Genomic DNA, 25,618 nt, shown 5'->3' on the forward strand with positions numbered 1-25,618 from the left:
GAGAGAGAGAGAGAGAGAGAAAAAAAACACAAAATTCTCCTCGGGACATTAATCAGCGGTAGGTAGAGAGAGATCCAAAAATAATCAGCGATAAAAAGCTGGCGGGGAGAGTGCTCGTAAATTCCGGGACTAAATGTCTCGATTGGCCATGCAACGGTTTTCGGCTCGGACGGAAGGATTATCTTCTCAAAATTTTTATCCTCCCACCCCCACCACCTCGGGCGAGCAAGAGGCTCGTGTTCAACAGCGTTGTCCCTTCGGATTGGGGAAGGTAACAAAAAAATGACAAAACAACTGTACGCAAGTTTTTAATCAACGCGGGCGCGTGCTGGGGGTTTAATAAGATTATTATCGCGGGAGTGGGAATTTTTAAACGGAGAGATGTATCGGCGAGGCTATTGTGTACCGTATCGAAATGTTTAATGGCTCTACCGTGTAATATTAAGGACGGGCATAGCGGTCAATTAAGGGGTGACCCCGATAACCACAATAGACCTAACCGTTATAGGTGATGGAGTGTGCGTAAAAAGGCTTAGCTCACGATTTTAATGTATGCTACTCGTATGAAGAAATTGGTAAAAGGGACGACATCGGAAGGAATAGAAAGAGTCAGAGGAAGAATAGGCCTTTTATATATATATATATATATATATATATACCTGTACACAATATAAGGGGGAGGGAGGAGTCGTCTCCTCCATGGTCCTGAAAGAGCACGCATTATTTGGGCGAGATGGCCGACGATTACTCCGTGGCTCGTCTTCTTATATATATACTCTTTATCTCTTCTTCTCGTCGTTCGGACGTGTATTATGTCCCCCACTGCCAGTGCGTGCACAAGCGCACCGCACGCGCCCTCTCCTCGTGATTTAGCTTCGATCTGTGTTTCCTCGTGTACATAATAATATATATATATATATATATATATATATATATATATATACCTTGTTTCTCCTTTTTTTCTTTCTTTCTACCTTATATACACCCGTCTTGTACATTTGTACGTGCCGTGTAGAGAGAGAGAGAGAGAGAGCAACGTGTGACACAGCACGCGTGCCCCAACCCCCCCACCCCCTGTTCGCGCGCCGCGGGATCATTGAGATATTGCGCATGAAATATGGAAATTTTCGCGAGTTCTGATACTCGAACGATACGAGGAAATTCATTGCCGGACGCCGAGCGCGAGAGAAACAATGCCATGCGCAGCGCGAGAGCGCAATAAATATAATCCGGACGATAAATTCATCTCGCGAGCATTCGTGTATATATTTATTATATACATGGCTTTTTCAGAGTTATTTCAATACTCGTCGTCCGCGGCTTCTTTTTTTTCCCCCCCTTTGGCTAATACACCGTGTGCTTTTGCTTTTTCGACCGAGCATCTTTATTTCTTTTTTTTTTTCCTCCTAAGTAAGTAATCTTCTCTTTTCATTTCGGCCCGCCAAGAATCCAGCGTGTCCAACCAAAAAAGTGGATCCATTTGGTTACGCGTGGAGGCGGATATCGGTTTCTCGAGCGACGCGGAATTTATTACGTATTCACGGAGGAGGATTCGCCGCTTTTCGGGAAAGAAATCGTTAAAAGGCCGCTCGTGTGCTTTCGTCCATTGGCCACGGTTGTCCCCCCCCTTTTTTTTCTTTCTTTCTTTTTCATAAACGCAAGTCTTTTGAATAATCGTTTTACCGCAGTGGTAATAGTTACTTTCTGGGCCCACAATTGTATTATATATATTTCATGGTATTCCATTTGGAAATAACATATTATGATTTCCGAGTCATTATATTCGTACTGTCATTAAAGAGTGATAACCAAAAATGATCCGTTTCCTTTTCGTTGCAGGTGCGCGTGAGGGTGGAGGACAAAAACGACGTAGCGCCGAGGTGGGCTCCCGGGCCCTGGAGGTTCAACGTCTCAGAGGAGGCGCCACTCAATACCCTCGTCGCGGTCCTCAAAGCCCACGACCCGGATACCGTTGGCACCGTCAAATACACCATCGTCAGCTCGACGAAAAATCCACACGGTGACGAGGAAAGCTACAGGTGTGTATCTGCACTTTTCTTTCTTTTTTTTTTTTTTGGTTGGGATGCAATAAAATATTACATAATTAATGAATGGAAAAGTAAGGGAAAAATGGACAAGTATGTTAGCGCATGAAAGAATGAAAAACCAAAACGAGAGGAAGAACCTTTGAAAAAGCAGTTTTTGTTTTTGTTTCCGAGGGAGCCCCATCCTCGTATTTGTTACTTTGCCTTCTGCTCGCGGGAAAGACAACTTTACAGCTTTCTTTTAATTTATGAATGCATAACCCGCGCAAGGTACACCTATACGGGGTCTGTATCCATCGAATTTACGCGCAGTTGTCTTGATTATTAGCGTTTAATTGGACAGCCCCCCCCCCCCCGAGACGGTGTAATGTATACCCGCGAGTTTGTTATAAAAATATCATTATACGTACCTACACGTATGCACTTTGAAGCGTTTCGCGACCGCGAAGACTCACCCTCTCTCTTTTTGCAGTGAATTTATCTGGATGCTTGCTATTACATGCAGTCTTTCTCTCCTGTCTGGCTTATTGTTTGTGTGAAAAAAAAAAAAAAAAAAAAAAAAAAAAAAAAAAAAAAAAAGAGTTAATGCACCCATGCTCTTGACGAGCAAACGAGACTCGTTGAAAAAAAAAAAATAAATTAGAGAGAGGAAGAGAAACGTCAACATTAACGAGACGCGAAATCGTGTGATTTGCAGACTGTCAAGCCCGTTCAAGTTGGACTCGGGAACGGGTCAGCTGCAACTCGGCGAGGCTCTCGACCGCGAGACCAGGGAGAGCTACGCGCTGAGGGTGAGGGCCGACGACGGGGCCCAGCACACCGACGTCACTCTTACCGTCATCGTAAGTACATACCTACACCATCATTGCAATTACCACCTAATTATTTTTCTCTCTCTCTCTCTCTCCCTTTCACATATATGTTTACATGCATATCTACACACATGCAAAATTAAAATAATAAGTACAAAAAAAAAAATAAATAAATAAACGTCACGCGATAATCGTCCTTTGGCTCGACTGTCAAGTTTCAACTCGTACACGTATGCGACGATAATAATAACAAAGGACACTACTTACGTGTCTACATACATACATGATTGTACAACGCGTTTCTCTACGTGTCTTATGAATATTTGTACATTAACCCTCCTCCCACGTATAATATCCCACAATAAGTATATAAAATAGGCAACGAAACGTGAGTTCTCCTCTACCTACCCCCGCATGTCGTAAATTTCGGTGGTATAACTGCAGACGCGTGTGTATATAATATGTATGAAAACATATATACTGTTAGAGAGCACCCACCCGCAAACAGCTCCTGATCGGCCGGACTTGCCCATGGGACCGAGTGTGAAAACTATAACCGCGGCAAATATTGTGTATACAGTATATTTATAATGTGGCGTGTACGTGTACGACATTCGCGCACCTCCTTCGACCCATATACCTTCGAACAAAATGAAAAGGCCACACACCTGTATAATAAAAGAGAGGAGAAGAAGAAGAGGAAAAAAAAAAAAAAGTTAGCTGCTGTTACAACTAGTACTACTGGAATGGGCGCGTAGGCGGATTATATAGGAGGAGCGCCCGTATTATACATACGATACAGAGACATTAGCCCACGGAGGCGCCAAGTTTCCCCCCCCCCCCCGCCCTTATTCGCATCTATAGGTGTGTATGTGCGTCGTCAATTATATCTAGGTTGTACGTGTATAACGCGGCAATGTCACGGGTTAAGCGCACCAGCATTGCACGCATCCATGTACATATATATTATAAGCCCGGCCAATTATGTAGGATGGGTAACGTATAGGTCTACTTGTACAACCCTGCGAGTGTAACTGTTAAGCACTAGTAGGCTCGGTCTTTATATTCCCACAGCAGGAGCAGAGGGACAGGCAGCCATCAGGCTACCAGCAGCAGGAGCGCGATGAATCGGCGAGGCGGCATCGCGAGCTGCGCTACGTATATAAAACACATGGAGTACCAGCACGGAGAGGGCGATCGGGGGGGGGGGGAGGGGAAGGGAAGGATCAACAAGCCAAAGAGAGAGAGAGAGAGTTCAGTTCGAAATGATAAGGAAGAGAGGGAGCGAGAGAGACGAATATCGTACATCAAAAGCGCTGAGCCAGTGCAGCGTAGCGTGGAGCATGAGAATCGCATTAAACAATCGAGAGACTCTCTCTCTCTCTCTATTTTTTTTCCGATCTCCTTAACTCTCCTCCTCTCCCATACCACCCTCCACCTCCTCCTACTCCCGCGAGTACCACAGCGAGGAAATACACACAGGACGACCCCTCGGCTTCACTTGACCCCGCTGTGTGATACAAGCGCTCGACTCGTGCCCCCCCCCCTCCTATCCCACCACTTACATATACTTACCCCCCACAGGTATACCCCTCGCCAGCTCCGTGTATTATATATTTCACACAAGCTGTTTTAGGGTGCAGTGCAACGTGGTCAAGTAGGTGTATATTCACACCAATTGTTATTAGAGAGCGCGAAAAATAGATAAGGACCGCTGCATATATATGTATTATATACCCACTTCGGGGTGCTTCACGTAATTATGTACTTAGCTTGCACAGATAGGGCAGCAAACATTTATATATATAAATATACATATATACCTGTTTAGCTATTTAATCTCGTCGGTGTATGAGCACTTGTACATATATAAGATAGGCTCGATCGTCAGGTAGATGTAACAGTTTTCTTTTTAGATCGGAGGGGGATGAGCCCCCGTTGTTCTTGTTACTATACCTCGTGCTCCTTCCTCTTTGGAGAGCGTAGGAATGTTCTTTTTTTTATTTTTCCTTCTCAGCGTTGTTGTTTGGATAGTGCAGGTTGGATTGATTTTTGATTTCCCTTGTACACTTTACCATATCTCCCAGCTTACTTATATATATATATATATATATATATATATATATATATATATATATATATATATATATATATATACGTATTATCGTGCATCGCGAGAGCTGTGCTGTATGTATATAATATGTATTTCTGGTATTACGGATGCATTGGATAAGAAAATCATAAAGGAATTTTTAACTTGCTCGATTCTTCTGGGATATTATTGGTGTACCTGCTACTTTGTGGTCAATGGCAAGGAAATTTCGATGCACAGACCACCAATATACCCTATACGCCGAGATAAGCTCGGATGTATCGCGTAGCACTTTGGCTTCTTTTTAAGGTGATGCAAAATTTATATTATAACCGACTCGATCGACTATACACTTATGGCTGCATGGCCAATCGATAGTGGTGATGAAAAAAAATAATAATCCTGCAGTGGGTCCTGTGCCGCTGTATACTTCCAAAGCTTGGTGACTATGTATATACACGTGCCCGAAAATACAGAGTAAGTATATATTAAAAAACATCAATCAATCGTAATAACAGGTATTTACCTATTTCTTTCTTTACCATATAGCGGTCGGTTTATTTTATACACCTTAATATTATACGTTTGCGATATATTACCCTGCAAGCTCAACAATCAAGGAATCGTTGAATGAAAAAAAAAAAAAAACTATCGAAGGTTGCACCGCCCGCGGCCATGGGACCTTCCAAAGGGTCTCTCCGGAGCGAAAAAATTTTTCCACCGCACGGCAGCGGTGTCGGCGATCCTATACACATACACATAGGTACACGTCTCCCCGAGCGCATCTATCTTTCACAAGTCCTGCCCTTATCTGCCATCTCTCCGATCTTCTGCTTTATATATACGTAGAGCGAAGAGCGAACGAACTCTTGGGGTCGCGTCTATATGCTCCGTCGGTCCTCTCCCGAGTATAAAGAGCACCGAGGAGTATCTATATATACATTACGTTGGGGAAGAAAAAAAAGAAATGTGGTGGGGGGTGGAGGAGACCAGAGGGGGTGGTCTGGTTCGCCTATATTTTTGCCGCGCTCGTTCTCCTCGATGGGTATACGTGCTCTCCCGAGAAGAGAGGATCTGTGTACACTGGACCGACGCTAATAGAAGAGCGGGCAATAAGGAAGAGGGAGGGAGATGAGGTCTCGATTGTGTAATACCACCCTCCTCCTCCCCCCCTCAAAGTGCCAGTTGCTCCTGCCGCTGTTGCCTATACAGTTTATGTATATACACATACACACGTGTGTTTCGCGAGTGATTTGAGAGACTCCCCTTGTTTGTGTATATATACTCGTATACGGTGCATTTGGGGCCTTTCCTCTCGTGTTTTACGATGACGCGATGATAATTGGCCCGAGCGATTTTGGTCCCTCGGCCGCTGCACACGAGAAAAATCGTTTTTCTATTTTTATTCGTGCACACGTGCACGTGTATATGTATACTCGCGGAGGCAGCAGCGGAAGAGATATTCAGATTGCGTCCTCCTTTGGGCCGCACGTTTGTGGGGGTCCCGCGCGGTGGGAATTTAGCGTCACGAGCGACTTTACTACTCTGGTTAAAACTTTTTTTTTTTTTTTTTTTTTTTTTTTTTTTTCTTTTTTTTTCCCCTCAAGTCAAAGCTCGTAGTATTATGTATTGTATACGAGCCTTATAAGTTGTATACGATTAATGTGACGTGAAAAGCGCGAGTTTTTTTTCTGCCATATACATCACTGAGATAATATTTGTGCAACCCAAGTGCCGAGCTTGAAAAACGTGACTATATGCTCATCAACCTTTGTTGTTAGTATATATTACTCGGTGCAGGGCTTTTTCAGCCGATTTCACGATTAATCGTCTGATTCATTGACAATTAAAGCACAATTTTTTGTTAGGACTACACTACAATGCATCTCAATGAAAGTCCAAAGGAGCAAGAAAAAAAGGAAACATTCGTTTTAATTTATTCCAAAATCACGTGGTTTATCAAAGCATCGTCTCCGTGTTATCACACCCCATCATCATCGTTTTCAAAGGTCTAAATTTAGATTACCCATACCTACACTACAACGCGTTACACTGCGCGCGAAGCCATTTTTCAAACCCTCGAGGAGGAAAAAATAAAAAATAAAAAAATAAAAAAAAGCGCAAACGCGATAAGTAAGTACACATACGGAGCGCACATCAGCTGCAACAACAATCACCGCTGCAGCGCGTCCGAAATACATATATATATTTGAACCAGTCGCGTGTATAGATAGGTACATGTAATAATACAACGCGCAAAATGCACGTACACATTTACATCGCGAAGTTAGCAAACGTTTATTATATATAATAAAATGTATGTATATATGTACGTACACGTGAGCGCGCGAAGCAATACAAAACGCACCCCTCGCGGACACACGCACATTGTATAGAGATATATTGTACACACCGGAGAGAATATATCCCCCCGTGGAAGGCAACAATTTATATCGGTCCTAGATCGCGCGACAACAACGCCGGTGCTACGTATAACGCGGTACTCGGCCCGTATAGGTGTATCTTTTATTTATACCCCTCCCCCCCGCCCCCTGATGCATCGGATCTTTTCTCCGTCTCTTTGGTACATTTTCTTCTTTTTCTTCCTCGACAAGCCGCGCCGGGCTGCGTACCTGTATAGGCACGTAAGTATATATGTCCATCATAAAAATAGGTCGCTACCGATACCTGCTCTGTAGGTATACCCTGTATTTATAAATATATATTGTGCACGGACGCTGCGCCTTGTACATCGCAAAGGAGACAAAAAGAGCCAGGTATATATAATACGTTGTGATCTTCAGACGCGCGCCCGAGCGTACCTTTATAATCTGCCAGTATAACGTACAAGGTATATATTATATATATCTGTGGTGTACGGATGCTTACGCGCACGAGCTCCTTGGACCGCGAGTCCCGTGAGCTATCGCGAGAGAAGGCCAATAAGCGAGAGCGCGATATCGCCACAGGTAAGTCCCGATGCCGCCGACACGTTTAACGAGAGCTTGTGTGTATATATATATATATATATATACCAAGGGGCCATCGGTATATCGAGCGAGAGATACAGGGAGGAGAACTCGAAACGTGGAGGCTCTCCCCCTACGTATATGTATAACGCATAGATATATAGTCTGCTCTCCCTCAAGCTGGAAGGGGGTGAAAGATACGATATATATATTCGCTCTCTCGCTTATACAGGGTCTATAAAAAGGATTTTAAAAGCTGCTCCCGGGTATACGCTCAGCATCGGTATAGCGTATACACACCGAAGCTCGGGAGACGCGCGATTCGCCTTTGGAGATTAGCTTTGCGATGTGCTGGGAACTCAGGCGGCGCTTTCCAAACCAACCACTTCTCTCCATCTCCTCCTTTGGTTCGCGCTCCTGTTTGCTCATATACATGTATATACGTGTACACCTCTGCGCGCGTTTTTCTCCCCGTATAGATAGTACCGCGCAAAGAGAATCCACGCGAGCTTTTCTCTTTGGGATTTGGCGAGAGCCGGAGGTTTTGCCGGCGCACACCCGAGACTATTACCACTGCTGCTATGGGTAATTATTTGATTGCGAAATGCTTTTTTTTTCTTTTCTTTTTATACATATCCTCCCAGCCGCTGTGTATATATATACGCTCTTTTCGCTCGGGAGTCGTCGATCAGACGCAAAGATTGTTTTGTACCCGCACAGGCACGTGTACATATATATATATATATATATATATATATATATATATGTAGGTACCCTGTTGGAGGTATGTGTGTCTCGCGAGGGGTAATTAAAAATCCGCAGGGGCAACAAGCCTCCCCCTCCCCTAGCCTTTTTATAGATTTCTAAAAGTTAAACGGATGTTGCTTTCAAGGATTGTTGCGATGATTGATGTGTGGTGTGTACATACCCTCTTACACGGCGAAAGGTATTTCGACTATCTCTATTTTTTTTTTTGTTTATAAAATCATATTATAATATTCACTTTGAAACGAGGCGTACTTAGATCAGAGGTAAACATTTTTTTTCTTCTTTTTCTATGTTAGGAGTCTCAGTACTCAAGATATCGCCTTTTTTTTTTTTTTTTTTTTTACAAACGAACCACTCCGTGCTCATTTGAGGGCTCAAAAACATCAGCACCCCCCTATATATAATCCCTCTGATCTCTTTGGGGCACAGCCCAATGTCCAAAGCGACCCATTTGCCTTTAATCTTCTTTCCCCCGTCGCAAACAATGTCCCAGCTCCGACGTTTAGCGCCCGAAATTCCAGTGCAGCTCACACTCGGGAGACGCTGTCCGACCAGATCATAGTTCCAAGCCCTATACAGGTACCCATATACAACGCGTACGCTCTCCCGAGGCTCGTCCTCGGAGTGTATATCCTCTCCGCCGACACATCGGATGGAATCCCTTTTTCCCTCTGCCCCCGCGCGACAGCCGTCAACCCTTTTCCTCCTCTCTCTCCGGCTGTCCCTCAAAGTCCTCCACGGACACTTTTTGCCTACATCCTTCGTCTCCCCTACGACCACGGGCTCGTGTGTCTGTGCACTCGCACACAATGCACGCGCGTAAAAAAACGTATATACATATACCTGTACGTTATACAGAAGCACGCGCTTGTGCGCCTCTTCCCCCAAGAGAGAGAGAGAGAGAGAGAGCGCGTATGGGTGTGTGTGTAATACGGATTCGCACTCGTGAGAAAAAGGTGGTGCCCTCGTTAAGGGCGTTAATCGCACGCCTCCGCCTCCACCTTCTCTTTATCGGATGATGCTTCTTAGCTCTCCTTCTCCGCTACACAACCCGTGTGTATATTCATGGTATATACTCTCCTCTCTTTTTCGGCCACCTGAACGCTCAGCTGTTACCGCTCGTGTAAGTTTTTTTTTTTTTTTTTTTTTTCTTTTATCTATATACTGGCGTTCCGTTTGGATAGCAACCGCGTATGGAAAACGCGCTTTATCGAGTTGTTGATTCGAGTCAAAGTTGTTGCACCTCTACCCTGCATATAGGTGTATCGCGCGATTGGATTATCAACCCTCTCGAAGAGATACAAAACGCACAAAGTCCAACCGATGCGAAAACACGATACCTGGGATGTTTACTCTATACATATACCTATATCAATTGCAGTGTACTCGCAATTTTATATAACAACCCCCTCCTCTCCGCTCGGCCAAAGTATACGCTGGGCTAATGAAAATTCCTCGGCGGCAATTAAACTCACCGAGTGCATGTGTGTATAAATAGGTACGATGTCAGGGCTCGAGTGTGCATATATGTGTGTACCTATATAACACGTATATATAGCGTCTCTCGGGGAGATTCTTGGAGGGAAAAAAATTTTGATAAATCGCCGCGTGCAGTACGCGCTCGCCCCGTATAAGAACGGGAAAAAAAAAAGAGGAGGAGGATGGTGAAACATTCGCCAACACAGGATTATGTATACGTATATTACGCGCCCGCTCTCCCTTTGTGTTTTCTCTCTCTCTCTCTCTCTCTCTGTCAAAAACAAATAGCGGAGTATACGAAAGGATTCACACACGAAGATGTCTTTTTCCCCTCTATCGTGTAGGACCTTAATGAAGCTCATAAATACTTTTCAGCGCGGATTTACTTGCTCGTCGGACGCGTTAACATCCATCGAAAACACCTGGAACACGAGAGTATGTGTATGTATGTGTGTGCGGGAGAAATATACTCGAGAGTACATATAAAAAGGGAGAGCGTAAGTATCGGTAACAGGAGCAGGATACACATGCCACGCGTGCAATCAACGCCCCCCCACTTTGGACTCTCTCGGGGCTTATGTATAGTTTCTTTATTTTATCCCACGGGCGTGTATATACATGTGTGTGTCCCGGATAACTTTTCGGCTGAAGCGACACGGGCAAAAAAGCATTCCTGCGTGCACCTTTGTGTGTGTTGCTTGTCTATACATGATAAACAAAAAAAGAGGAGCAATTGCAGATGTTGGATAACCCTTGGCTGGATCGTGTGGTTTTCGAGAACTTCGGGGGTATTGGGAAAAAAAAAAAGAAAAAAAGAGATACTTCAGTAATCGCGACGGGAAGTCGAAGAACAGGGAGATGAGGGAGAAGTTGAGGCATTGACAAACTTCGATCGAGCTTCGCTGCCGTTCCAGTTTTTGCGGACACCCAAGCTCGCGCGCTTCCTTCCTTGTTATCTGTATGCGATGTACGCCCTCCTGCGGCGCTTTAATTCGCAGCTGGATTTGAAGACGAGACGAGACATCCTTCGACGTGCAACGGGTGAATGGGACGCGCGTGTGTGGGCACAACGTGATCGAGGAACCGGAGAGTATCTTTTTTTCTTCTTGTTTTGCCAAACGTTTTCGCGTTTTACGACCACGTACCTGTTTGTTTGGCGCAAATTGGCGACCCCCATCCCCTTTCGAGGCACATAGACGTTGCAATCTTGTAATCTCCTTTTTTTTCAATCTTAATGAAAGACAGAGAGAAAAAAAAGAAGGAATTATCTTGAAAAAAAAAATATGGATTGTTTCTCCTGCCTCAGGTGACGGACACGAACGACAACGCGCCAGTTTTCCAAGCGACGGCCTACTCGTTCGACGTCCTGGAGAACGTGCCGCGCGGCAGCCGAGTCGGCCAAGTCGCGGCGAGCGACGCCGACGGGCCCGGGCCGAACAGCCAGATCAGCTACGCGCTCATCTCCGACTGGGCCAACGACGTGTTCTCGCTCAACCCGAGCACCGGGGTCTTCACCCTCACGGCCAACCTCGACTACGAACAGGTTTGTGTGCTTTTATTTACTTTTTATCATGTCCATCGATTCGCGCTATGTTTTTTTCGATTTAATGCGTAGATGGGGTCGGTTTTATTCCCGATAACAATGTTACATTGTGCCAATCACATGTGAGAATAACAATGTTGTTTCGTATATACACCAATAATGTGTTATTTTTAACTGTTCTAAAAAAAAACACCGTTTGTATGGGCCGGCACGTCTGTATCTACTTGGGAAAGTAGATACAGACAAGTGTGGTCGGACGCAACGCGGATACCTTATAAAATAGTTATAAAAATGACGAATGAGGCATTTCAAGCACATGTATTATCTACTAGTTAGGAATCTCGTGTTTGATGGATGAAGCAATAATTTTGATGAATAAAAGAAGGGTTAAACGAGACGGCGCCGACGAAAATTCCGCGCAACAAACGCACACACGGGGCGCCTCTGCTCGAAACGCTCATGTACCACCGAGAGCCCTGCGCGCCAACATCCATACCGAACGAACGGAGTGTATATAAGGGAGAAAAAGAGCCGAGTCAAAGTGTATATGTACGAGGGGGCAAATGATCGCCCGACCGGCCGGTGGAGCAACGCTAATCTTTTGCTTTCCGAATTCCGGACCCTCGTGCAGATCCGTTCTCTTGGAGGTTTTTTTTTTTTTTTTCCTTTACCCGCGCACGCGAATTCACAAAGTCAGAGGGGCCAAGAAATGCAGCTGCTGCTTCGTCTGGCTTTGCGGAGTAAGGCTCACCGCGGGAGATCGGCGCATGTGCACGTATATATACATATACAGCGTGAGGAGAGCAAAAATGTATCGGTAAGCACGTATACATATGTATGAAAATAATGGATTGGTATGAATAATCATAATAATATATGGTGTACGCGAAAAGAGTGGGCTTTTCGGCCTCGGATTCGCGGGTTGAAAATTTGTTTTGCAACGTGTCATACGTCCGTAGGGAGCAGGTAAATTGTCATTGCTCCCTGACTCAGGGAGAAAAGGAGCTTGTCTTGGATTTGATTAGGAGATAAAATATCGCTGATTGCGGTGTTGATTCGTGTTTAATCCAGAAGATGCGTTTAAAACTGTACCAAATGTTAATGAGCCAACGGTTTTTGGTTGCGTGTGATAAAAATAATGTTTCGCGGTCAAGCGTTTCCTCAATAAATTGGCCAAGTTGATGCGCGCGATTCAACGTTTCCTTGGTGCCCCGACAAAAATGATAAATATTAGTTCAATTGGTGCCAAATACATACACATATATACATGTACGTGCGGACCATTTACGAGGTGGTTTTTGAAGAATTTATTCAACGAATCGTCGTAAAAAATGAAAAAAATAAAATAAAAATCACTTAGTTTCAAGTGTCCGTTGTTTCATGCGAAAAATCGATGTACGATAATATATTGTGTGTCCCCCAACGTCGCGAGCAGGACCAAAAGGCACAATACCATGTCATGTTACGATAAAAAGCGGAAAGGGGTCGAAAGAGATTATCTTGCAGCATCAGTGCTGATTTCGCGAAAAGTAAATGGCCGACACCTCGAAAAAGGAAAAAGCAACAACAATAGGCCGCAGCGGCGATAATATAGAGGGTACCCATGCACCGAGGCAGCTTTATACCTAATTAACCGAGACCGCTCCTTTTTTGTTTACCCGCAAGTATTTTAAATATGAAAGCCCTCTCGTCTTTGTCGTTCACTGTCTCCTCCTGGTCGTCCGCTGTGCTGACAGGCGCGCGAGATGAGAGAGAGAAAGAAAAAGGGCGACTTTGCCGGCAACAAAAAAAAAAAAAAAAAAAAAAAGGGCCGCTTTGTCCCTCCAATTACTTGTTCGAGAGCATTGCGGGGCACGCTGGGCTTTTGGAAAAAGCGCCGCGGAGTGCAGATTAGGAGAAAAGAGACCGAGATGGATGATGCGACTAACCACGGGAGTGGCGGTCAACATTTTTTGATTGCCCGGCAGAGGAACGGGACGGACGCGGAGAGATTTATGGTTTAATTAAGCGCAATGACATACATAAATATATACACGGGCACACGCGAGGGGGGACTTTGACATTTGGCGAAATTTCCGCTCCGAGGGCCCGGTGAAAGCCGCGTCCCGAGAACGAGAGACGTCGCAACGGCACCACCGACAAGCTTTGAGGTTTTTTCTTCGTTTGTACGCACATACGTACAGGTTTTTGACGATGATCGATCGGAGACGATGGCGAAAGACCGATACTTCATCGGAGAAACCACCTACTTTCAATAGCTCGATGTAATATTGACTCAGGGGGGTTGTACAGATACGAAAACGGAAGAAAATTTCCTCGCAGAGAAATTCGGAGGTGCGTAATTGATACGGCGAGACCGAGGGGCGGGGTGTTCGCGTAAAATTATTCACTCCCGGGGCGAACCGCGCATCGTCGACAATCAAGGGGGGCACATCGGGCGGAAAAATTGATCGCACGTCATATCTTTAATCCGTACAATCATTTACGTAAACAAGCGCTCAAAGCGAGAGAGCCGGACTCGGGCGAAGGGGGAACGCGAAGGAGACGAGAAGAAAAAAAAAGGGGGGGGGAAGGATCGCATGGTAAATCACGACGCGGTAGGAGAGAGTCGTAAAGCAGCCGAATATAAACGGTACACGAGAGTCGAGAGGGGGGGGGAAAGATCCGTTCGACAGGTGCTTGCGCCTCCAACAATTTTAAAATTAATCCTCGTGGCGCGAGGGGCTCAATTTTCTCTCTCCCCCTCCGCAGCGGAGCCAAAGGAAGGAAGGAAGGAAGGAAGGAAGGATAAAAGGGGAGGAATAAATAAAAGAAAGAGTGGTGGCTTAAGGAAGAGGGGGGGACCGTTTATAGAACCCCTCATCAGACTAAATGCCTCGGCTGCTCCTATAAACTCTCTCTCTCTCTTTCTCGTTCTTGATTATTATATACGCGTCTGCGGTCCGAGAGGCTAGAGGGTAAATTTTTTTTTTTTTTTTTTTTTCATGCGTGTCCATACTGCTGGGTGTATTTTTTGAAGAAGAGCGGCTGGACAGCTAGCGGAATGTGCTGGTGGCGGTAAAAAAACAAAGCGTGTAATTTGCGGAAGAAGAAGAAGATCATCACCGTTTGTTTCGGTGTACCTATACGTACGTGCGTGTATTTTCGACGCATGATGCTTCTCTACCTGGCTGTGTTTTTTATTTTTTATGTGATTTTTTTTATTTTTTTTTATTTTTTTTTTTTTGTCACCAACGCGACCGTTGTACTTTGAACCTTAAAACTTTGGGTAACAAGTCTTTTTATCGACTATCCATCACACATGGATGATCAAAAATTGAAACTTCAACGTGCGTTATCGGTATTCAAGTTGGTAAATTTTTTTTCTTTATACAGTTGTAATTTTTACCGATTTCGAGGCTTGCCTCATCAACGAGAGACATTTTACTGGATAACCAACAAATAACACGATATTCGATAATTTTCGTTGAAATAGTGAAATTTGACTTGGCACATTTTTTCAGAGACTTGATCACAAACACTTAGTTTGTGTTTATTTAATAAAAAAAAAAAAAAAAAAAAAAAAAAAATGAGCTCGTTAAAGTTTCGCAATTTTCGCAACAAAAATAATTTGCCCATCCACACACCTATACATATCTTTTTCGAATTTCCTCAAAACGTAGATATGCGCACAGAAATACCTTTTTCCATCGCAAAATTTCCCAATACACTCGAGCATCCTTACTTGCCTCCCTGTGATCGACACCCTATACACAGCAGCAGCACCATTCATCAGCTAAGGGCGATACTTATATACGATACGTAGTCGACGCGGACCAAAGTACAGGAACGGCGCGCGGAAAGGGCGAGAACTTTTCAAGAGTGCGTACAGCACCGATCGAAGAACCGAAAGGCACAAAATAAATAACACGCTTCGCCACGGCAGCAAACCCCTCGTCTCTGTTTCTCCCTTTCGAGCGGGAGCGAGAAGATACACCAAAGAAGCAAGCAAAAGAGAAGACGGTCCTTGCAGCGTGGACCCCGCAACCTTAAGTATAGGTCATCGCATGCACGCACGCACTCGCCCTCCGCTTTTTCAAGAAAAAAAAAAAAAAAAAAAAAAAAAAAAAAAAAAAAAAACCTCTTGTGCTTTATACAAAGTTGCCCATACTCGACATAGGGAGAGATAAATTCACGGACGCCTATACTACGTGTGTATATATATATATATATATATATATGTATGTATACGTACAAAAAACAACGGCTGTTTGTCCGCGAAAACGCCGCTTCCGAGCGCCCGCCCCCTGCGTGTAATTTATGCGCACCGCGAGACGTGCGCGCGCTCGGTGGCGCTGAAATTTCGCCAAACTGCACCTCTGTATTTTTTGCGTGGACCAAAGACGCGCCAGAGCTCTCTTTTTTTTTTTTTTTTTTCTTGCTCCTCCCTCTCATTTTAACACAATACAATTTCGCGCATCATCGGCACTTATAATGTATTACGTATATGCGGCTAGTTTGGACATTTTTGCGCATACGCCGGGAGCGCGTTGAAAATTTCGTGTAGAGTATGATTTTCGAGCCCGGGGTGCACACCTATACATGTATATTATCATCCGCTAACCAAGCAGGGATGTATGCAAAGTTTGCTAAATTACAAGGGTCGCGCTCTCTTTTTCGGCCGCAAACGCGCGTATACGTACAGTTAGCGGAGGAGAGGGCGCGTCGTGCATCATTACCATCATCGTGTATTTTTTACGCGAGGAAAGCACAAAGGGTGCAGGTACACGGGAACGATGGACGAGGTTGTAAAAAGGAGGGTCTTTTTTTTTTTCATCACCAGGTGCAGCATTACATCCTCGTGGTGCAGGCGACGGACTCGGGCTCGCCGGCGGCGTTGTCGTCGACGGTGACGGTCTACTGCAACGTGGTCGACCTGAACGACAACGCGCCGATGTTCGAGCCGGGGGCTCGTGCGGTTGACCTGCCGGAAAACGTGGCGGTGGGCGCGCTCGTGTTGGGGACGCGCGCCACCGATCTCGACGCCGGGGACAACGGACTGATCGGCTACGCGATCGTCGCTGGTGACGACAACGGAGACTTTGGGGTCGCCGCCAACGGGACCATCTACACGAGGAGGGAACTCGACCGCGAGGCCAAGAGCGTTTACGGCCTCGTGCTCGAGGCCAGGGACGCCCCGAGAGCACCGGCCAAGCCACTCGCCTCCACCATACAGGTATTCTAACTTTTCTCTTTTTTTTTTCTTCTAATCTCATCTAGATGTGGAGGGGATGGAAATATGTTTGCTTGTATATGATATCGGATATGAGATGGCAGATGTGTTTTGCTCGGCAGGGGATAGAGGTCACATGGACATTTTCTATACTCCAATGGGGTATGGAAATGCTTTGTAAACAGAATCAGTATAATATATGGGATTGAGGTTGTGAGCCATTGAAACGATTATCATACGATTCGAGCTCCACGCTTGTGTTGCATACCTGTATGCAAGTGCGCGGATAAATCACAAATGGGAACGTACCTATCTGTAAGGGGGAAGGGGGGGGGATAAAAGATTTCGATCATTTAATAACGCTTTTCGCGATTCAATATCCGCGAGAGATAAAACAATGCGGGCGCAGCGGAAAAACGATGCCTATGTACATGTATTGTATATTCATGTAGCCGCGAGAGAGCGCAAAGTAATTGCACAGGGATTGTTGCGTTCTCGCGTGGTATGTGCGTATATTATGGCCTGAGGCGTTTGTTTTTTATACGTGTATACGTATAGCGTATGTATTACACGGTGATTTCTTTCGTCTCGGGATCTGTGTGGTATTGTTCTTTTGGTCGCACAATTTTTCCGGGAAATTCAGGCTCGCGCCTTTGAAATATACATCAGATAGTCATGAAATCGTGAGAGAAAAAGGAGCAATTTCAATTTGTTCGTACAAGATTAGATCCTTTTATAACAGGTATATATTACGTGTATAGGTAATTGGGTAAATGCTTGCTTATCGTCAGACTTGATCGCTGATGATACTGTTACATATTTTTTGAAATTTAATGTTTTGTTGAAAGTGTAACTCATTGTTTGCGCTAAAAACAAAAATTTCTCGAGCGAGAACAATGTAGGTATTGCAATTTGAAAGAAAAAACAAAAAACATAGGCAAAGTAACAAAATCAAGAATTTAAATATTTTATTTCAAAAACTATTCACAGAGAATGTACTTTATTTACGGAAAAACTTGATTTTTTTTTTAAACGATTTAAAAATTCATAAAAAACATTACCCAACAAGTGTTTATAATATCGTCACAAACATCCCTCATTGGGGGAAATTAAACGCATTCAAATAAAAGTCTCCTCCTCAGTCACATGTCCCAAACAGAGTACTTGGTAGTAAAAAAAAAGCAAATACGCAAAGCTTAACAGTTCAAAAGCCATCGAGCATACAAATATACGCTCGTAATTAGGGCAAGCTCCTCCATAAGCGCGAATGTATGTGGTCAACGGAATGAAATAAAGCAGCCTCCTCACGATGATTCGCAGATAACGGTGAGCCTGACGGACGTGAACGACCAGGCGCCGGAGTTCGTGTCCACGAACCAGACGAGCGTCACGGAGGGCGTGGCCATCAACAGCGTCGTGATGGTGGTCAAGGCCGTGGACAGGGACGAGGGCCGCAACGGCTACGTCGAGTACTCCCTGGCCCCGGGTCAAGGGGAGGTGCCCTTCGCCCTCGGCTCGGTGGATGGGGTCCTGAGGGTCTCCGGACCCCTCGACCGCGAGCACCGCTCCAACTACGAGCTCGCGCTCACGGCCAAGGACAGGGGCGAGCCCCCGCGCATCACCGCCCAACGCGTCCTCGTCAACGTCCTCGACGAGAACGACAACTCACCCGTTTTCGACCCCAGACGCTACTCCGCCAGCATCGCCGAGAACGCGAGCATCGGCGCCAACGTCCTCCAGGTCAGTTCTATCAACCCACCCATCATATATTTTGGGGTGAAAGATAATGTGATAAAAGTTTGACAGTGGAGAGTATTATTTACATCCAAATGAAGAATTAATCTCATACGCGATTCAATCTATTGGGTAAGAGAGGGAAGGTTCAATTCGGATTACAGTGAAATGCCGTATGTTCTCTCGAGGGAGGGAAAAATATAAATCGTTGGCTAACGAATTTTTATATCATTTTCACCGGAGAGGCGTACGGATTTTTCTTTGCTTTTCCATTAGTACATCGCACCAACTCGGTATACATGTACAGTTGCAACGGTCATTAGAACGAAACACAGCTCGATCTCTCAATCAGATATATAATATCGCAGGAAGCCTCCCCCCCCCCCCGTGCAGAGCTGCTCCCCGCGAAACAAGTAAACCAACGATCGAACGGAGAGAGATAGATCGGGGTGAATCCAAGCGGCGGCGGGCCCATGAATCACCGAATAAAATGAAATCTCGGCAGTAGCTGCTTGCATTCCCAGCTCTCCCTCTCGCGGGCCGCCGATAACAAGGTTGGCGAGGAGAGGAAAGAAAGAAAGAAGGAGGAACGTCGTCCGGCACCTCTTTGGGCCAAAGGGGGGGGGGAGAAAAAAAACAAAGGGACAGAGGAAGCCCCCCAACAACAATCGTACAATCGCGTAAAGCGTTAACAGCGCGCCACTGCAGCTTCTCTCTTTTAGGGCGACTGGGGGTGGGGGGGGGGGAGAAGCTGCGAATGCCAAACGAAAAAATAACATGATGAAAAAAAAAGAAGGAAGGAAGAAGCTCTCTCTCTCTCTCTCTCTCTCTCTGGCTTGCATCGCGATGTCGCGCGTTTCTTGCCGTTTCTTGCGTTCCTCCTCCTCCTCCTCTTCTTCTTGTTGTTGGAGTTGTTGTTTTGGCCATGCTATGCCCCTCATGCTTCTCGTTTGTTTTTTTTTTTGTTCCTTCGCTCCTCGAAACTAGGTGTCGGCGAGCGACCGGGACGAGGGTGCGAACGGCCGGCTGCGCTACAGCATAGCCTCGGGCGACGACAATCGGGACTTTGCGATCTCGGAGGACGGGGGCGCGATCAGGGTCGCCAGGAGCCTGAACTTTGAGCGCAAGCCGAGCTACAGGCTGCAGGTGCAGGCCGAGGACTGCGCCCCCGAGTTGGGAGGTGACGCGAGGTTCGACCACGCCGAGGTCATCATCAGCGTCCTCGACGTCAACGACAATGCGCCGCTGTTCCGCGACTCGCCCTACCTGGCCCACGTCATGGAGAACATGCTGCCACCCGCCTCGGGTTTTGTCATGCAGGTGAGCTTCTGTTGATAATATACACGCATCATGGCATGATACACACACCAAAACACCCGATTAATCCCCTTTTCGGGCCATTGAGTAATGATTCAAGGAATTATGGTAATCGCGCGCCGGTTGAAACGCGATAAGATCGCCCCTCGACGTTATATTGCGTGTAACGTATATACATATACGTACAGGTATAGAAGACAAGGACACGGCGCTGTCGTCCTTTGGTTTTTCTTTTCTTTTTCTTTTTTTTCTTTGCTCCTGCAGTTGTCCCCGTTACTTTTGGCGCCCGTGGAACCGTGTGCAAGTAGTGATTCAACGATCGGTTCTCGGGAACGCGGTGTGTGTCGATTCTTTTCTTTTCTTTTGTTTCCCCCCCCCCCGTCCCTTTAATTCTCTTTCCTTTGTCTTATAAATGTATCCGCAATTGTGTCCCTTCTGGATGCGTGGCGATAAGCCATCGGTGCCACCTTCCGTGCACTGCGTATATGCGATTTATTCGCACGTATATACATCCCACGATACCGATGATACCTACCTACGTGCATTGTGTATTAAATTATCGGCTTGAGCTTGTATTAATGAGTGCACGTGTGCGCAGGTGAAGGCGTACGATGCGGACACGCCGCCCTACAACGATCAGGTACGCTACTTCATCAAGGAGGGCGACACCGACCTCTTCCGCATAAACGCCAGCACGGGCGAGATCTTTCTCCTGAGGCCGCTCGACCGCGAACGCGTCCCGGAGTACGTGCTCACCCTCCTCGCCATGGACACAGGTGAGTGAACTCTATTCTACATTATTTGAGTTATAGGTACATGAATATACCCTTTGGCTGTAATCATATAAATTTTCGTCAAATCTGCATTAATGCAACAAAAGGACCGATGACGGAATCCACTTGATATTAGTAATAATAATAATTCCCTCTCGTGCACCTGCACATATAAATATATAATCATCACCTTACATAAGCCGTGACATATGCCGTGTAGGGGAAAAGCTCCCAATCTCGGCGCAACATCTCAGCAGGTTTATATACGTATATATATATGGCTGGCGCATCGCGGTATACACTTGCTAATACGGTAACCGCGGCGAGACCGCAAACGAGACCTCGTCAACTAGAGGGAGGAGAGGGAGGGGGAAGATCTGGAGCTCGTCGACACGTAAAGTTTCCTTGGATGAAGAAAAAAGTGAGGGGGAGGGGGGTGGTAGCACCACGGGCATTCCGCGAGTTTCGTCACACCATACACCGCGAGCAAAGGCGGACGCCAAGAGGCATAGGTTGACGCGGCCCGACGTCTGACGTCCCGGCAATATATACCTCTCTTGTACGCTGCCGTACACGCGCGGCCGAGATAAGAAGGGCCGATTTATATATATGGCACGGTCGCGGTGTGTCACTGCGTTATTCAAGCAGGAAAGAACCCTCGGCTCGTTAACCTGCAGCACCAATGCAGACGAAGGGTAAAAAGCATCGCACACGTAATACACTCGGACGGTTTTTACCGATCACATCGTCCTTTTTTCTCTCTCTCTCTCTCTCTCCGTGGTTCTAAAGGGTCGTGCCTGTAAATTTTGTGTGTGTGTGTTACCTGTGTGTACTTAATTGTTGCTTTTAAAGACTTGTCGTCTGCCTATTTGGCTCATTTTAATTTATTTATTTATATGGTTAATTATATTTATTTATTTTATTGTTGTTTTATATTTGTTTTATGTACAGTCTTTTTGTTGTTGGTGCATACGACACCAGTGTCATTTAGTAATTAACCTACCATTGTATTAAATCATATGTAACGAGCCGAGCTATAAAGAGCGCTCTGCTCTTAGCTCTATAACAATAAATTCAATTCAATTCAATTCAATTCTTGAGCTCCTTTTACCGCGTAATATGCGCACCGGTACTACACCACCCGCCCGCAATGTTTCCCCCTTTTCATTTGTCCACTTAATGATTTTCTCCCCAACGAACAGTCACGGAAAGGGAAAACCGTGTATTATTTGCAATCCACATGGATTATTGAAATGTCTGGCTCACGGGTGTTTTATACCGATCCCTTCGCTACACGGCTCATTGTAAAATTTCTCCATACAAAGTTCGAGGAAAACGGGAAATCGGCCCTTTTGTCCACAAGTACGTGCAGGTACACGTTTCGGCATACATACAAGATGAGCGATCGCGCTCGTTTTGCCAGCCAATGGGGATTTCCGAAACGCCGCTTAGGATACGCGAGGACCAATTAAATCGCTCATCATCTCTCCCTCGATGCTAAATTGCCAAAAAAAAAACACGCTGCAACTTCAGCCTCTGATCGATCGATCGGCACTGAAAAAAAAAAAAAAAAAAAAAAAATACGCACACGCGGTGCGCGCGGTAGCCTCGTGTAATTAGACGAGAAGGACACGACATCGTCCTCGTATCAGCGCGGAACCAGAGATACGCATCTGTTTTTCTTGTCTCGCGATGCGTAAAATAATCCAAGACGAGCCATTACTCCTGCGCGAAGCTTATATGATACCGACAAAACGGCTCGCTTGCACACGTGTAGGTATATTTTATTTTGATATGAACATGCGTGGCCCGCAAAACACACACACATATACTCGATCTCTTTCGGCATGCACTCTTGGAACCTGTATGTATTTATATATACATGCAGTAGCAGGGAGGAAAGTGCCTCATTCGACGTTTGGGCGCATCAATCATACTCAACGCATGTATAATATAGATATATTATACCAGTGCACACGTGAAACAGAAGGGGATCGGAGAAATGGGTCCAGATCGGCATGCAGTGCAGTGCTTATCCCCCCTAACGATCTTGTGCCCGTCGATAGATGTCTTTGCTCGTGTACACATATACACCTATATAATATACGCGGCTCCTTCAACTTGTCTCTATAAATATGTATATGTATCGGTATACGGGTAAGGATTTCGGGGCGCATCCCTCTCGCGAGATCGTAGATACGATCATCTTCGACGTCGAATGGAGCATGGAAAATGATATTAATTGCCGTGACACGTTTGACGGCCACACGAATAGGTATATAGAAGCATTTTTTCAAGCTTTGACGTGCTCTTCGGCGAATAGGGATTACTTTCGGATATACCTACTTCAAAGGCCGTTCGATCGGTACATACATACACGTATAAGGATCGGATAGATGCTCTCAAAAAACTTTAGCGGAACATTAATGTTTATTTTTTCTTTTTTTCATCATTTCCTTCGCAAACAACTTCATTAGGCTCACAATTTCTCGTCAACAGCAGCGTAATGAAGTCGCGTACGCCTCAAAAAGCAGTAGCAACAGACGCAAAATGAATCGTCGCACGAGCCCCAGAGTAGTGCACAGTATATATTATGTGTACATACAACGCGTGCGTGCATATCCATGAATTTTAACGAACTCAGTACTATATGTACATACATATGCATACACATGTGCACCGGAGCAGACAAGCATCACCCGAGAAGGAGCATCAGCATCAGTTAACGCGCACGGGATTCGGAAGCGTGAAAAAAAGTATCGTATGCGTGTATCTACTACGTATATGTTCTGTCCCGAGAGACAAGCGATCTCTGACCGTCGCCGCTTGCGAAATTCCTCGGCCGGGTTTCTCTCATCCCCGAAAGTAAAAAAAAAAAAAAAAAAATACCCGCAGCCTCCGTCGTGTATATAATATACAATCGAGGAAGCTATACGTGCACCATCACCTGCACCGCGCACGCACACGCGGCTTTTATACGTGTCCGAGGATAGGAGAAAAGAAGAACGAAACGCCCAAATCCTATAGCTTATTGGCACCGCATGCTTTTTAATCTTCGCGCGTGTCAGTCCCTCGTTCTCCTACCATTTGTCTATACATATATATTATACACAATAATCTATACTATACCGCAGCTCTCCCTCCCCACGCATACGTACCTATATTTACCCATCAATCGAAAGGCGTAATCCTCGAGGGGCTTTATCGATCGATGCCGCGCGACTGTATATAAATGTTGCTGTAGATGCAAAATCCCGCGAATAATGGAGTACGTATACGAGATATGAGCACGCGTATACCAACATGTGTATACGTAACAGTGGCCGATCGAAGAGGGCTGCATCACTATATATATATTCTGCGAGAGCTTTTCTATGCCCATCAGTTGCGTGTATACATGATCCGCGCGTGGCCCATCCCTCCGTGTGTATTTCTTATTGGGGGGAGTAGCTCTTGCCTTCCGGAGCCATCTATGTATCTATGTTACATTTATTATATATTGTACAGTGTATAGAGGCATAGGATACGAGAGAACGAGAGCAAAAGTGCATCTAGGGAGAGCCCGAAGGAGCAGACTCTCGTACGCACAAAGTGTGTAGTATATATATATGTATGTATGTCCTTAAGTTCGCCTGCGGGACGTCGCGTCGCACTTGCAACGCACTTGCTCCTTCGCTAATACCGTCCATTGTGCTTACTACTATATAGGCATCAGCGCGCCTTCTCCCTTCATTAATCTCTCTCTCATTCCTGTACCCCTGCACACACGAGAGTATATATCTCCATCTCCGTTACCGTCCCCTCTCCTCGCACTTCCCAGTCCCTTTACTATGTGCTATTTTTTGCTTCTTCTTTTCCCTTACCCCCTTTATATTCCTTCTCCCTCGTTATATACCTACACACCAAGTATGCAAGATCATCGTCGCCAAGAAAGAGAGATGGAGAGAGAAAAAAAGGTGTTTTACGAGTTGGCCAAGTCCCTTCTCCTGTAGAGTCGATCATGAGCGCCCCTAATTCCCTCGGATCGCGTGAGCTTTTCTCACTTGTAACCCCCTTAATTTTTGGCGCCTCGACTTTGCCTCCCTCTTTTATCTTTTGTTTTTTGCTACCTACCGAAAGATAAGTACCAACACAGGGGTATATATATCCCTCATTTTCAACAAAAAAAAAAAAAAAAAAAAAAAAAGAAAAAGAGATCAATCGACGCAGAATCTCGCGTGAGGGCACGACAGCCGGGAAGACGCTCCTCTCTCGCGTGTCCAAGTGTGCGCGTATACCAAAATACACAGTGTAATACGCTGTGCTCCCGCGATTGTTGCCGCTAGATAATATATACCATAAAAGTACCTAGGGACCGCGCGTCCCTCTGTTTCTCTCGCAATTTCGTGCGTACGCGCGTCCGTCCGTACTCGACTGTTTCTACTTCGTGTGGTTTATTATTTCTCTCTATTTTCAATCCAGCCGTTTTGTCTTTCGTAAAACCGATGTCTCAACCGAAGAGGAGGGAAAAAAAAAGAGAGAGAGAGAGAGTGAGGGCATTACCTCGACAAAGGATATAGAAAGGACACCCATCAAGCGACCCTCGCTCGGCTTCTCAATAATCCTCCTGTCACTCGTACAATATACGCTTCGCTCTCTTCCTCTCGTTGTCCATTTCGTTGAACCACCAAAGCCACACGGTACATGGGTGCAAGGGCTTTTGACCGTTTCATTATAAACGCAATATTCGCGTTTGCGCGAATCATAAATCTCGCGCGCTCAAAGAGCCAAAGGGAAGTAAAGAAGACGACCGTACACGGCAGGAAAAGAGAGAGGTAGGGGGGGAAGGGGAGGGAGAGACGCTGCGTGAGCTTTAGCTTGCGACGCCGACGATG

General features: G+C 45.6%; 1 protein-coding gene across 1 annotated transcript in view; it reads left to right on the plus strand.

Annotated features, from left to right (window-relative positions):
* Positions 1-25,618, plus strand: part of ft (cadherin-related tumor suppressor fat) — a 128,696-nt gene that overhangs the window by 89,773 nt on the left and 13,305 nt on the right. The window contains exons 2-8 of the mRNA XM_089593655.1: positions 1,840-2,039; positions 2,743-2,887; positions 11,472-11,708; positions 16,531-16,923; positions 18,241-18,660; positions 19,642-19,974; positions 20,570-20,747. Coding sequence (XP_089449781.1) covers positions 1,840-2,039; positions 2,743-2,887; positions 11,472-11,708; positions 16,531-16,923; positions 18,241-18,660; positions 19,642-19,974; positions 20,570-20,747 — 1,906 coding nt within the window. The remainder of the gene's footprint in view (positions 1-1,839; positions 2,040-2,742; positions 2,888-11,471; positions 11,709-16,530; positions 16,924-18,240; positions 18,661-19,641; positions 19,975-20,569; positions 20,748-25,618) is intronic.

This window comes from Copidosoma floridanum, unplaced genomic scaffold (assembly GCF_036245765.1).
Source record: "Copidosoma floridanum isolate Cflo_tuat_1 unplaced genomic scaffold, Cflo_Japanese_pri ptg000020l, whole genome shotgun sequence".
Taxonomy (NCBI): domain Eukaryota; kingdom Metazoa; phylum Arthropoda; class Insecta; order Hymenoptera; family Encyrtidae; genus Copidosoma; species Copidosoma floridanum.